The 15,135-nt window shown below is 33.1% G+C and overlaps 1 protein-coding gene across 1 annotated transcript in view; it reads left to right on the forward strand.

Annotated features, from left to right (window-relative positions):
* Positions 1-15,135, forward strand: part of sff (BRSK family serine/threonine-protein kinase sugar-free frosting) — a 70,656-nt gene that overhangs the window by 3,839 nt on the left and 51,682 nt on the right. The window contains exons 2-4 of the mRNA XM_088226333.1: positions 8,363-8,457; positions 10,049-10,134; positions 13,580-13,720. Coding sequence (XP_088082459.1) covers positions 8,363-8,457; positions 10,049-10,134; positions 13,580-13,720 — 322 coding nt within the window. The remainder of the gene's footprint in view (positions 1-8,362; positions 8,458-10,048; positions 10,135-13,579; positions 13,721-15,135) is intronic.

A 15,135-nucleotide genomic window follows, 5' to 3' on the forward strand; every position in this document is an offset into this window, starting at 1 on the left:
TTACTTCAATACTGTTTATATTTAATCTCTTTATTTATTGTTAATTTTCTGCATACCTATGTTATAATTTCTCATTTAATTTTTCTTTATTATTTCCTTATTTTCTGCTGATTTTATTTCATGTATCATTTTCCAATTTTATTTGTTTTTCAATATTATTTTATGCTTTGCATAAGCGTAAGCCGTCGAAATGAATGGATAAATAAAATGTGTGTAATACGCCTTTTTCTGTCGGATATCACGCGGCTGATTTGTTTATTTGGAAATTCTTGTAATAATGAACAGACTTTAGACATTTACAGGGCTTATGATCTCTCATTGGCTGGTTTAAGTGGTCCCCTTCCACGCTGCTCGGCGATTACCATGCTTCCTATGTTTTACATTTTTGTTTCTTGTGAGACTCTTATAAGTTTTCAAGGGGATTCTTAGAAGATTTTAAAAGTACAGTTAATGTTAGGAAATAAATAATTATTATAAAATATTGACTTGTTTCAGGAATGAATAAATTAGGTTGTAGTTTGACTAAAAATCGGGTTGTGGTCCCGTGGCTAGTGTTGCGGACTCACGGATCAGAGGTCCGAGGTTCGAACCCCACTCTACCCCAATTTGATTTCCATTTTCTAACAGTGAGTTATTTACAGCTCGTTGAAAGTGGCCACAAAATCGAAATATTTGGGTAAATAATAAGAACGCAAATATTTCCTTTAAAAAAAAAAAAAAAAAACTGTACTAAAAAATATCATAAATTAATTTTATTTTTTGTAGTGGCAATGTTTTTACGTTTAATTATTAGTGTTGCCAGATATAAAGCAAAGTGTAAACGCATGCCAAAAAAAAATATCCCTAATTTAAGGGGGTAGAGAAGATTTAGAATACCACCCCTAGATCCCATCTCTGTTGCAATCAATTTCTTTTCATGTTCTCAACCGTGTCACCTGAAGTCAAAATCTGCTATTTATAAAATCTTCTGAGAACAACTTTGGTTTTTATGCCCCAATGTCCAGAATGTGTAGATTAGTCAATTCATCACACGACTTCTCATGCACGCACGCCGATTATTCCCACTCTTGACATGTCCATCTTCAAGTATTTGATAGACTCAATCGTGCCGTGCCTTTCTCGGTCTTCCTCGTTTTCTGCATCCATTAACATTAGCTTCGTAGGTCCTTTTAGCCGTTCTTTCGCTGTCTATTCCCTCTACATGTCCGAACGCAGCACCCCTTTTCTTGATTCTGTCATATCGAGTCTGTCCAACACCGTTTTCTAAGAAAAGTGGCATGGTTGCTCGGATTACAAAGGGGTAATTATTCCTAATTTGAAATAGAGCAATCTCTTAATCTGTCTTCATTGGAGAGACGTAGAACTGAGATGGACCTTATATGCATTTTCAAAATACTTAATGCTATAAGTGATGTCCCATCTCTGTTGCAATCAATTTCTTTTCATGTTCCCAACCGTGTCACCAGAAGTCAAAATCTGATATTTATAAAATCTTCTAAGAACAACTTTGGTTTTTATGCCCCAATGTCCAGAATGTGTAGATTAGTCAGTTCTTCACACGACTTGGAATTTTTTGGGATAGATCTTCCGGCTTTTCGTAGATCTCTTCGCGACTAAACAGTGTGGGATGAAGTTGGATTGGCATGGTTAAGCTCGTTTTTATGAATATATCGTATACAATTATTGTTTTGCCCTTGTTTGTCTTTGCTAAATAGTTTTATGTTCTTTTTGTTCAGTTTCTTGCATTTATGTTTCTTCATGTAACTGTTGTAATTGGCTTAGGCCGTATAAATATAATAAATAAATAATGTTTATCCATTATATTATAGAATATTAATTTCTCTTTTAGGTTTTATTAGTATATCATCTATACGGGTTTTGCTCCTAGATGCATACAATACGCCTACCAAAACTCCTACGCTTTTCATTTCCCGCAATACGTTGAACAAATCAAGCATACCCACAATATTTTCGGTGTATCCAAACGTTTGTAGACAGTTATTATGGTTGAAATTTATTGCGACTAGAGAATCGGGTTGCGGTCCTGTGGCTAGTGTCTCGGACTCACGGATCAAAGGTCAGTGGTTCGAATCCCAATCTACCCCAACGTGATTACCGTGTTCTAATAGTGAGGTATGTGCAACTCGTAGAAAATGGTCCCCAAAATTAAATATTTGGGTAAATTATAAGAACAAAAATATTTCTTTTTTCTTCAAAAACAACAGCAACAAACCATCACGCCGTTTCCCCGTAGTTGTAGGCAGAGAGGATAGAACGCCATATCACTCTATCTTTGCATACAGCCTCGCTTTCGCTACATTTACACGTCCATCTTCAAGTATTTGATGGACTAAATCGTGCCGTGTCTTTCTTGGTCTTCTTCGTTTTCTGCATCCATCAACAGTCACATCGTCCAAACCAACGCGGCACCCCTTTCTTGAATCTGTCGATAATGCATGTCCCAGCCTTACACACTTCACGGATCTCGACATGTGTGCACGTATCATGCATCTTTTTACCACACATTTGCCTGAGGGGTTGCATTCCGACAGCATTTAACCTTATTTCATCATCATTTTCCAATTCCATACTTCGCTCCCATACATTAGAGTTCTTTCTTTTTATCTTAAAAAAATAATAATATAGAAGACTAGGCCAACACAGGTATGTGGATGTTTGAACATAGGCAGAATGTTCGATTAACATATCACAACAGAGATGAAATTTATTAAAAAAAAATAGTGAATATATTTTTTTCGTCTGTTTTACTATCTCACGGAGTGTACGTATCGAGACGTTAAAGGAGCCGGCTTTGTAGTCGCTCGGTAGATAAATACAAACGATCGTTAAGCATATCGTCTTGGCAAGCGTCAAAAGTCTTTTAAAAATCATTCTTGAGCCAGCATTTTTTTCTTGAATTGGGATTCATTGGCGTTTATAATCGCTTTGAAGTGGGCACTTTCTATCACAGAAGCGTATTTAAAATATAAATGAGAACTATTTTAAATGCCAATGGAGTAAAGAGCGCAGACTTATTTTTGCGGTCATTCATTGGTTCGTTTTGATCATATGATGACGATATGACAAGTAGGTAGAACATACCGAGGAAGATACAGATAGTACAAAAGTTAAGTCTACCGCCTCGATATATACAGATGAAGATAGCGTTCATAATCGAGGCCTTGTTATTGTAATCATGTACTAATTTGTGTTTATACTCGGAGTGCGACGCCTGCTGACAAATTAAGTTGTTTCAAAGTATAGATAGCCCTAACTGATAATTTATTTACAGATTTATTCATTAATGATATTGAAATATTGTGTCTCTGGCGGTATATGTAGTAGCAATTTGATCATAGAATTTTGAACGTTTGATTAAAATTAACATTAAATTATTATTATTTTTTTATTAATAAACTTTATAGAAGGTACATGTTTTTAAAAAATTCTATACATATCTACTTTTACACATCTTGTAAATGTTATCACTGTAACTCTCCAAAAAAGAGACTAACTCTTGTACTTGGAGAGTGACTTACACTGTTGTACTTGTTTATTGTTTATTGTAAGAGTTTATATCATTTTAAATACGAGCACATGAGAAAAAAATAAAAATATTGGATATTTAAGAAAAAACATAAAACAATAATACATTCACACTAATTAAAATTTTATGTAGTTTTTACACGAGTTCAAAAAATTTCTTTTGATTTACTTTAAACTTATTTATTGATATATTATTTTTAATAGTTTTTAGTTCATTGGGAAGATTATTATATTTTTTTACACCTTTGAAGACAAAGCTATTTTAACCATGAGTCGTGTGGAATTTAGACATTTTAATATTATGTTGGTATCTGAGTGACTTATTTATCTCAAATTCTTTTTTTAATTTTTTTTTTTTAAATATTTATATAATAGAATTTATTTTACAAAGAGTGTCTACTGTATGAACCTTAAATATTTTATTTAGACTTGGCGTATTGAATGTTGAGGGTTTCTTTAGAATTACTTTAATAATTAATCTTTGTACCTTATATTTTAAGAGGGTTTAATATATTGGCGTATGAACCACCCCATCCTACAATACCATATTGTAACAAAGATTGTACGATTGAGTAATAAGCTATTTTTAAATTATTGATTTTTAAAATATCCCTTATCTAATAAATATGTACATGCATTTTCTAATTCGTTTGACTAGCTCACCAATATGATCTTTCCATTTGAAGTTTTGGTCTATGTATACACCGAGATATTTAATTGTATCTGTTGTATCAAGTACTGAACATGTGAGATCGCAGTTAGTTTTGTTGCAATTGCTTAAGTGAATAATTAATTTTACTACTGAATCTAAATTTGTTTTGTTAATAAAAAATGGGATGATTTTTGTCTTTTCCGTATTAAAAGATAATATATTTTTGTCAAACCATAATTTCAATTTATTTATAACGTCATTAGCTACTAAATTGACTGAGTTCCAGTTGACTCCCTCAACTAAAACAGCCGTATCATCGGCATATGATATTATTTTTGACAAATTATGTCATTGACCTAGAGAATAAATAGAAGCGAACCTATCACCGTACCCTGAGGTATCCCAAAATTGCAAATCTCTATTTGACTATATGAATATTTTATTTTTACCATTTGTGGTCGTTGGAATAGATAACTTGCTAGCCATTCAATGTTAGCCATTCAAATGTTTTGTTAACAAAACAAATTTAGATTTATTTTACTTTTAATTTATTTTATTTTATTTTTGCACCACAACAGGCCAGGAGGCCCAATTACAGCGGTGAATTACATCACAGAACACCCAGGCTTGAGAAAAATCACATTTAATTTTTGTGTTCTCACCGGCAGTCGAACCCGGAACCTTCCGTCTGTGAGTCAAGCGTCTTGACCACTACACCACGGAGGCCGCCATTTAGAAACAAATGCAAAATAGAAACAAATCTTGTTTCACAGTGAGTAAAGTGGTCACTTAAACCAGTCATAAGCCCTGTAAATGCCCGGACTTCCATGTTCCCTTCTCTATTGCACAAAGTTATCGATTGCTTTCTTTGCACATCATATAAATACAACATTTTTGCTAATGGTCGTTTGTTTCACAGAAGAACTAAAAGTGCTGAAGAACTTAAGGTCATTGGTTAAAGAAATATTGCGAACGAGGGTCAGTCAAAAACTAATGCCACCTATTTTTTTTCTCCTTTTAATGTCAAGAAATTAAAACGCAATTACGTAGGTTGAAAACCACACTATTGACGATTATTTTGTAAATTTTAAATCTTTTAAATCTTCGTCCGAATTTGTTGCAACAAACAGGGAAATCATTTTTGAGAAGTGAATATGGAGGTCCGGGTATTTACATGGCTAATGACCTGTCATTGGCTGGTTTAAGTAGCCACTTTACACACTGTGCAACATTCACCATTTTGCCCATGTTTAAACATCTACATTTCATCAACGCTTCTATCTGTTGACTTGAAGTGACGTAAAAGTTGACGTAAAGTAAAAGAGCTGAAACCCTTATCGTGTGGGTGAGATTCATCCGGCCGAACCGATTCACCTACTAGGCAGCCAGATAGAATGAGTCGTAATTTACACATACATACACATACACATACACATACATACATTCATAAAAACATTGACAATTTTTTTATGTGAAACTTCATGGTTGCCGTGTATAAATATATATTTTTAAATTATTCTTTATTTTTATATTTTATTTTCGACATCCAGTAAGAATCTCCAATCCGTGGCATGCATCAACTTTTCTGACTCCCTACGACCAATGTCACGAAAGAGCGAGGTCAACACCTTCCGCAACTTGACAACACTTCCGTCTTTCCACGATTCTGGCAAAAGGTTACGGACCTTTTTATACGTTATAGTGCTGTCTCAATGCCAGAACAGTGTTGACCCCTTCACTTAGTATCGGATCCCTATTAGAGTATCTTGTATTATGGTTGTGGTTGACGCTCGGGTAAATGTCTCTATTGATGTGTGTAACCACTACCGTTCTCAATATATACTGTTGAATAATATTCAGTACTCTGAATTCTTTGAAGAGCAAGTAACTTACATACATACATACATATACGAACGCACACATTTAAAAATGTACCATAATTGAAAATGTATGATTTTTATTTGGAAACTTAACTGGTCTGTCTTTAAACCTTATATTTTTTATGTAATTTAATCATTGTTGACTGTATGTTTTTGTAAAATAAACAAATATTCTGAGTTACGTCAGTTTTAAACCAATTTCCATAGCGCGGCGCGGTATGTCGACCCACCGGTAGGGGATTACTACGCCGCCCTATTGACCCACATAAGACACATATTTACAGCTGGTTTAGGGGTCAACTGGTTCCCTTACAGCGCAATGCGATGTGACGTCAAAGTTTAAAAATAAACAAATCTACGGCAATTAAGCGAAGTTTCTGATGCGCCAAAAAGCGAATTTGAAGGACAATCAATTAAAAATTTTAAAAATATAAAACGAGAGGGTATTTCACCATCTCCTTGTAAATCCTAATTAAAGCCCTTAAAATATAGCTTGATTGGAATGACAGTTGTTAGCAAAAGTGACGACATATCTTGTAACGTCTAAGGAGTTGTTTATATAGGCACACGAAAAATCTGGGCATGTTAATTAATTTTTTTTAATACAATGCTTGACAAAAAATTCAACATATAAAATCAGCTTTAAAACTAAAAAAAAACTAAAATAAACCTAATTATTAACGACGTTCTTACAATAATGCGTCATTTTGCAAAAATGTTAGAGATGTGACAAACTGATGAATGTAAATCGATCGAATAAAAAAATAATTCATTTGATGTTGTTCATGAAAAAAAGTATAAAATGTCTCATTTTTGAGTGAATAATTGTTTTAAACACAAAATAATAGGCTCGTTTTCGGGTTTTTATATTAATTTTCGGAAACAGAGTTACATGTTTGCATGAAAAAACGGATAAAATCGATTTGATCGGTACATAATGAACTAGCTGACAGGCATCTCACGCTTAGATCAGCTACGTCTACGGCGAGAGGAAAAATTATTATACCTCTACGCAAACAGCGCACTAAATTTGGTGAACGCGCATTTGCGGTCGCAGGCCCTATGGCATGGAATGCTCTCCCAGCAGAGGTGCGAGGCTGTGAAAGTGAAGTGATGTTTCGGAAAAAACTTAAAACCCACTTGTTCTCTAAATCATTTGAATAAATCCGTAGCACGTGACAACAAAATAAATTATTTTAATTAAATTACAAATTTAAAAGCTTCAATTAAATTAACTTAACAATAGAATCACCATGTAAAGCACCCTTGAGGTATTTTATTACGAAAATGGCGCTATATAAGTTATCCATAATAATAATGCTCAGTGATCGGTACTTTTCATAACTACTCAAATTAGTTTGGCAGCTGTCATTTTAATCAAGCTATATTTTAAGGACTATAACAAATTGTAAGCTAAAATTAGCTACCCGATTGAAATAATATTTGCAACCAACCGATTTCAACTTTGAAATAATGCCATGTCAATCTTTCGACTATTTTATTTATTTATTTTATTAACATATACGGCTACATTGCCTTTAACAAAACGTATAATATAAACATATTTGATTTAATTATTTGAAAAAATATATACATTACTTTATTCTCACGATATAGAAACAAAAATTAAACCAAAAAATTATTCAACGAATTCAGTAAAAATTTAAAACAATTTCAAATAAATGTAAAAATCAAGATAAATAATGAAATATATAGAACGTTTTTGAAATTGCTTTTTTTAATTAATTTATTTATTATTTATCATGCTATTTATTGTATTTAGCCGGCGGCGGCGGTTGGCTAGCAAAGTCAAAAAAGCAGTCGCCATATAAATTGTAATTTAATTTTAACTTTTTTCAATTAGATACTCCTTACTATTTTGCAAATGCAATATATTGTATTATTTTTTATAGTAAACGCTGATTTTTGGCCAATGAACTGTATTTATTTACGAGGAAAACAAACCGACACGAGCGTTGACTTAGAGATTACACACGCGTTGACTTATGACCTTGATAACTTAAGCATGTTCATTATTGTTCATTGTGATCGTTCTTATGCTTAGCGTGTTTTTAAGCACGTCGATAGTTATTTGTGGTTGAGCTACTGGAAGATTGTCATAGTTTTTTTCCAACCAAATCTACTATAAAAAAAATAAAATTTAAATATAAAAAAAAATATATATGTATTTTTCTAGGTGAAGCATTGATTAACTAACTTTTTTTTAAAAGTGGTTAGTTAAAAAAAAGAATTCCAACTAAAAAATATTTGTTTAATTTTGCAGGTCTGGTTAAGCTCGGAGTACATTGCGTCCTCGGGAAGAAAGTGGCTATCAAGATAATCAACAGAGAGAAGCTTAGCGAGTCTGTCCTGATGAAGGTAAATGACGTATTTGAGTATATAAAATATTTGTAATACCTTCAAATTGTTCTATACTAATCCTGGAATTTAGCCATCTCGATTGTCATTTGAAAGCAAATTCTCTCTCTCTTTGACAACATTATTAAATCGCAAGCTACAAAGAAGAACAAGGAAGAAGATATCACCAGAGGAACTGCATACCTACCATATGTACAGAATGTTACTGACAGCTGACAGGATAGCCAGAGTGCTGAAGAAACATAATATAAGAACAACGTTTGGGACTATGGTAAAAATAAAGAACCATTTATTGAGCCCAAAAGATAAGAATCCCCTAAAAACGGAAGCTGTTTATTAACTAAGTTGGCAAGGTTGTGATAAAGTGAACATAGGACAAACAGGGCGCACAGCAAAGAAAGGGATTGACGAACACAGAAGAGCGTGTAAACTTGGGCATCCCGACAAATCTGCAATAGCGGAACACTTTCCAGACACCGAACATTGTTTCGCCTTTGAACCGAAATTGCATAAACCCAGTAATTTCAGTGCACGAATAATAAAAGAGGCAATTGAAATACACACACTCAAATAACAAACAAAGATGACGGGCTTAAATTAAACTCAACATGGTTCCCAGCACTACATTCTACAAAAATGAGTATAAATGTGCCCACTGCCGACTGCGACACGGAACAAATTACTAGTACTTGAACACACACTTTTTTTCTACAAAACACTAAGCTTACCCTGAAGATGGCTCCTGCAATGGTAGCCAAAACGTCGGAATAAATCCATCACACACGGTATCACCCAAAGAAGAAACATATTGATATTGACAGTGACCGTGAAAACCGTCGTATCTATTTTATTAGAATTCTATTTAATATTATCTTTATGAAAAGCAGTTAACAGTTTTGGAGCTATGGAAAATGAGTGTCTGCGTAAGACTGGATTTACAATTAAGCATTTCTTGTAAACTGGGTATTCATTAATTAGCTACATCATAGCTAAATACATTTTTTTCATGTGTAAAATACAGCATATTTTTATTACAAATGTCTTTAGATAATGTATGAGAAGACATTCATTTTTATGACATTTTGACATCATGAAATTTTTAATTCATGATTATTAGTTGTTTGTATGAAAGTAGCCTGGCTGTTTTAAATAGAACATGGAATTGACCTTCCTAAATTTGATAACTCCAACATCTTAATTTTTCAAAATTGTGGACCGGCTGCTTTCTGCATATCGACGTTCAATTATTCCGTCACTCGCCTTCCAGAAAATCGTGCGAAAAAAACAATTGCACGTCGGACCGACTATGCCTAGCTAAAATCGACAAAATTGACTTCTCGTATTCCCATTTTAAATTTTTTAAATAAATTTTTTGCGTTTTGCTTTTCCAAAATAGTTACCATATTTGTATAACGTACGTCCGAAGACGGCATATAAAACTATGGACATCAAAAGTGTGTAAAAAAATATTTGCTCTAGTGCCATATCCGCGCATGCAAATTCAGACCGCGCTTGTTCATATAATTATATTTTTTTCTTGTTTTTTCTGTTACTTATTTAAAATATCATATTTATTGTTTGAATATTTCAGGTGGAACGGGAGATCGCCATCATGAAGCTGATCGACCACCCCCACGTGCTTGGGCTATCAGATGTGTATGAAAATAACAAGTATTTGTGAGTATCCCCAGAGTAGGCGATTATGCCCCCTACTAAATAAAACTAATTTTGTAATTACATGTATATATTGTATAAAATTATTTTATTGCCATTGTTTGTCTTTGCTACATAGTTTTATGTTCTTTTTGTTCAGTTTCTTGTAAATGTTTCTTCATATGACTATTGCAATTGGCTTAGGACGTATATAATATATATTTATAATAAATAAATACCACTTACCGCGACAGAAAAAAATCTGGCTAAACACCAGAAACTTTTCTGTACATTTGTCAATCTGCAAAAAGCATTTGTTAGAGTTGATAGAGATAAATTTTGGAAGGTTTTATCGGAGTATGAGTGAATGGTAACCTGACAAGGCCTATTGCGTCACTGTACAAGGACATCATAGAATGTGTGAAGGTGAGTGGGTCATTCACATCGTGGTTTAACATTCCTCCATCCAAGGAATCAAACAGGGATGAGTAATGTCACCATGGTTTTTCAACATGTACATCGATTACTGTATGAAAAAACTAAAAAAATTAAGAATGGGAGCAAAAGTGAGTGGTATAACTGCTAACTGTCATCTGCATGCTGATGATGCCGTGATTCTTGGTAACAGCAGAGAAGACCCGCAATTCTTGGTAACAAAAGTCTACGATGTATCCAAGAAAAGCAATTCTCTTACGAACGCTGATAAATCGAAAGTGATGGTTTTTGAAAGGGATGAAAATATAGCTAAATGTGAGATCAGTGTGAACGGAGATATTCTGAATCAGGTGGAAGAATTTGTGTATCTGGGAAGTATGTTTACTAGGGATGGAAAGGAGGGTAAGTGCCGAGAACAGGGTGAACGGTGCACTGAAATATACTTTGCCAAACGAATGTTTATCGCAGGAGACAAAACTAGCAGTTCACAATGGAGTTCCAGTGCCAATTCTAATGTATGGGAGCGTAGTATGGAATTGAAAAAATAGTGATGAAAGTAGGTTAAATGCTGTCGAAATGCGATCCCTCGGTGAATGTGTGGTAAAACAATGTATGATAGGTGCACAAATGTCGAGATCCGTAAACTGGATAAGGCTGAGACATGCATTATCGACAGAATCAAGAAAGAGGTGCTGCGTTGGTTTGGACACTTCTGGAAACTGTCTTGAGGTGGTTATCCCACCAAAACAGTAGTCTATTTGAACACGGAATTATTGTTGCATGTATGTTATTTATGTTTAATGTTTATATCCATACAGTGTTATTTATTATATTATATTTATTTATTTTGTACAATAACATAATTAAAAAAGAATGTAAATGAATGCCTCCACACGAGTTATGCCCAGTGAGGTGTTCATATAGAAAAGAAAAAATATAATATTTTATGTGAAATAAATCGATAAATATTTTTTTATCAATAAATTTCCTAAAAGATATATGTTTTTTTTAAATTCTACACCGATCTACTTTTACACATCTAGTAAATGTTATCACTATAACTCTCCAAAAAAACATACCAACTCTTGTGCTTGGAGAGTGACTTACACTGTTGTAGTTGTTTATTTATAAGACTTCATATAATTTTGAATATACGAGTAAATGAGAAAATAAAAAAACATAGAACAATAATACATTCATACTAATTAACATTCAATGCAGTTTTTACACGTGTTCCAAAAATTTCTTAAATTTACATCAAATTTATTTATTGATATATTCTTTTTAATTGTTTTTTGTTCATTGGGGAGATTATTTTAATTTTTTACTCCTTTAAAGACAAAACTATTTTAACTATGAACTGTGCGGAATTTAGGGATTTTAATATTATTTTAGTATCCGAGTGACTTATTCATCTCAAATTCTTTTTTTTTTTCTTTATAAATTTGGATAATATAATTTATTTTATAAAGAGTGTCTACTGTATGAACCATAAATATTTTATATATACTTTCCGTATTGAGTTTTGAGGGTTTCTTTAGAATTACTTTAATAATTAATCTTTGTACTATTTTAAGAGGGTTTAATATATTGGCATATGCACCACCCCATCCTACAATACCATATTGTAACAAAGATTGTACGATTGAGTAATAAGCTATTTTTAAATTATTGATTTTAAAAATATTCCTTAATCTAATAATAATGTATTTACATTTTCTAATCCGTTTAACTAGTTCACTAATATGGTCTTTCCATTTGAAGTTTTGGTCTATGTATACACCGAGATATTTAATTTTATCTGTTGTATCAAGTACTGAACATGTTAGATCGTAGTTAGTTTTGTTGCAATTGCTTTGGTGAATAATTATTTTTACAACTGAATCTAAATTTGTTTTGTCAATAAAAAATGGAATGATTTTTGTCTTTTCCGTATTTAAAGATAATATATTTTTGTCAAACCATAATTCCAATTTATGTATAACGTCATTAGCTACTAAATTGACTGAGTTCCAGTTGACTCCCTCAACTAAAACAACCGTATCATCGGCGTATGATATTGTTTTTGACAAATTATGTCATTGACCTAGAGAATAAATAGAAGCGGACCTATTACCGTACCCTGAGGTATCCCAAAATTGCAAGTCTCAATTTGACAATATGTATATTTTATTTTTACCGTTTGTGGTCGTTGAAATTATTAGCCATTCAACGGTTTTGCCACCCATTCCCACATCTTTTAATTTTGATATAAGTTTTTTGTGTGATACACTATCGAATGCTTTTTTAGGTCAATAAATATACCAATACATTTTAATGATTTGTCCAGTGAATTGTATCTGGGAATTTATTTTATAAAGAGTGTCTACTGTATGAACCTTAAATATGTTATATAGACTTTCCGCATTGAATGTTGATAATAAATAAATAAATACCATATAGGGTCAAAGCACCAGTAAATGACCATTGGTTAATAAAATACAATATAATAAGAATTGCTACATGTGTCCAGTCAAAATACTTTTAACACTAGAAACTATGACAAAAGCAGTAGGCGGACACATCTTGTGGTAAGAAACAAATCTATGAGTTTTGAACTGTGAGTTGTCAAAAGGTAATAGTGCGTCTTCTCGTTATTGTTCTGAGATTGATAGCGTTTTTATAAGGAAAGGTGTGGTAAGTGTTTTATTTGATGCTATTTCTTACACAATTCTTTGAATATATCCATATTGTGTTAGGGTGCTTTATAATGTTATAATGTAACTAAATCTGAGTATTATTTTTACTGGGGTAGTAGAGGTAATTCACTGGTGATTCTGCTATTTTTTTAGAATAATATTAATTATAATTGTAATACTCGTATTTCAATAAAAAAATAAAAGTACTTAGAAAGATTCATGTGTTTTTTATTGTTTTCTTTAATTTTGTACGCTTCAATAATGAAATTTATACCTTTAATGTGGATTTCACTACAAGCTGAACCTTAAACGGTCATTCATTGGTGCTTTGCCCCTAAATATGTCTAATTTTCTAGGTATCTGGTGCTGGAGCACGTGTCTGGTGGGGAGCTATTCGACTACCTGGTGAAGAAAGGCAGACTAACTCCCAAGGAAGCCAGAAGATTTTTCCGGCAAATTATCTCCGCACTGGACTTCTGTCACAGCCACTCTATATGGTATACAATACTTATTTGTTTTTAACAAGCTCTTTAAAAACATCAAAATCACCCCGCTAGCTCCCTATCATTATACCTAGTGGTGCATGGGGCATTGCATCAGCCAACCAAACACAGCGTAGTTCGATCATCTGTTATTTTATTTATTGCTGTGCACACAGAGCCACGTTGGTATAATACAATGATATTATTACAAAAAAACATAAAAGAACAGCTCCAATCGATTTAAATTTATTGCAACAGAGAGGGAAAACATTTTTGAGAAGAGAATATGGAAGTCTAGGCATTTACAGGGCTTATGACCTGTCATTGGCTGGTTTGAGTGGCCACTTTACACACCGTGTAACATTCACCATTCTGCCCATGTTTCAACATCCACATTTCCTCAACTCTTCCATCTGTTAACTTTTGTGAAGTAAAAGAACTGAAACCTTTATCACGTGGGTGAGATTCATCCGGCTGAACCAGATCACCCACTAGGCAACGCCTGAAAACAATTTTCCAATTTGTATACTTCTTCTTTTACCAGGTAGTTAATTCAACAATGTTTGAGTATGTCCGGAGTCACACCGGAGCCGTGCAAACACGTGAGTATAATAACCACGCGGGCGTAAGTATAGCCTGTGAGCTCGCCAATACATGACAGATGACATTAACATAACCATAGAAAAACATAGCAGTTGAGCTCTCAGAAGTAAAGCAACGTGAATGCAGCAATGCTTGAACTACATGTCAATAATATTCTAATAATAAATAATATTATTTGGACATACGGAACTTTAAAGCACACCTTGGTTTAATTACTAATAGTATTTTATCGGTTAGGTAGGTGTATTTAAAAAAATGTTGCGTACCTGAAAAAAGCACAAATAATTATGTTTTTGTAAATGATGTCAGTAGCGACACTCAGAGAGTGGCTTTGTGACGTTTTGACATTTTTTATAAGAAATTCATGGCGTAGCCGAAATACTGTTATAAAAACGAGGATGTTTTTGTTGATTTGCGTTAGCAGGCGCTACCCAGGGGCGACTTTGTGACGTGAGAAATTATTTAAAAAAAGAGATTTATGGCGTAGCCGAAATATTGTAATTAAAACGAGGATGTTTTTGTTGATTGACGTTAGCAGGCGCTACCCAGGGGCGACTTCATGACGTGATGAAATTATTAATTTAAGTATTTTTTTTCATTTTACATAGCGTAGCCGGGATAAGAAATTGCGTGGTGTTTCGAAATTTAACCGTGTAGGTAGCCGCCTAGTTACAATATTATTTTTGTATTTGTATAACTCCTGTTTTATAATGTTTATGTATTTATCGCTATAAGAATTAAACTAAAGATAGTTTTTACTTTTAATCGCTATCCGTTTTTTAAATTATGTTTGTAACACTCAGTAATATTTTTTTTTCCAAGTATTC

Source organism: Micrasema longulum, unplaced genomic scaffold (assembly GCF_059751315.1).
Source record: "Micrasema longulum isolate JH-2025_06_02 unplaced genomic scaffold, ASM5975131v1 h1tg000421l, whole genome shotgun sequence".
Classification (NCBI taxonomy): domain Eukaryota; kingdom Metazoa; phylum Arthropoda; class Insecta; order Trichoptera; family Brachycentridae; genus Micrasema; species Micrasema longulum.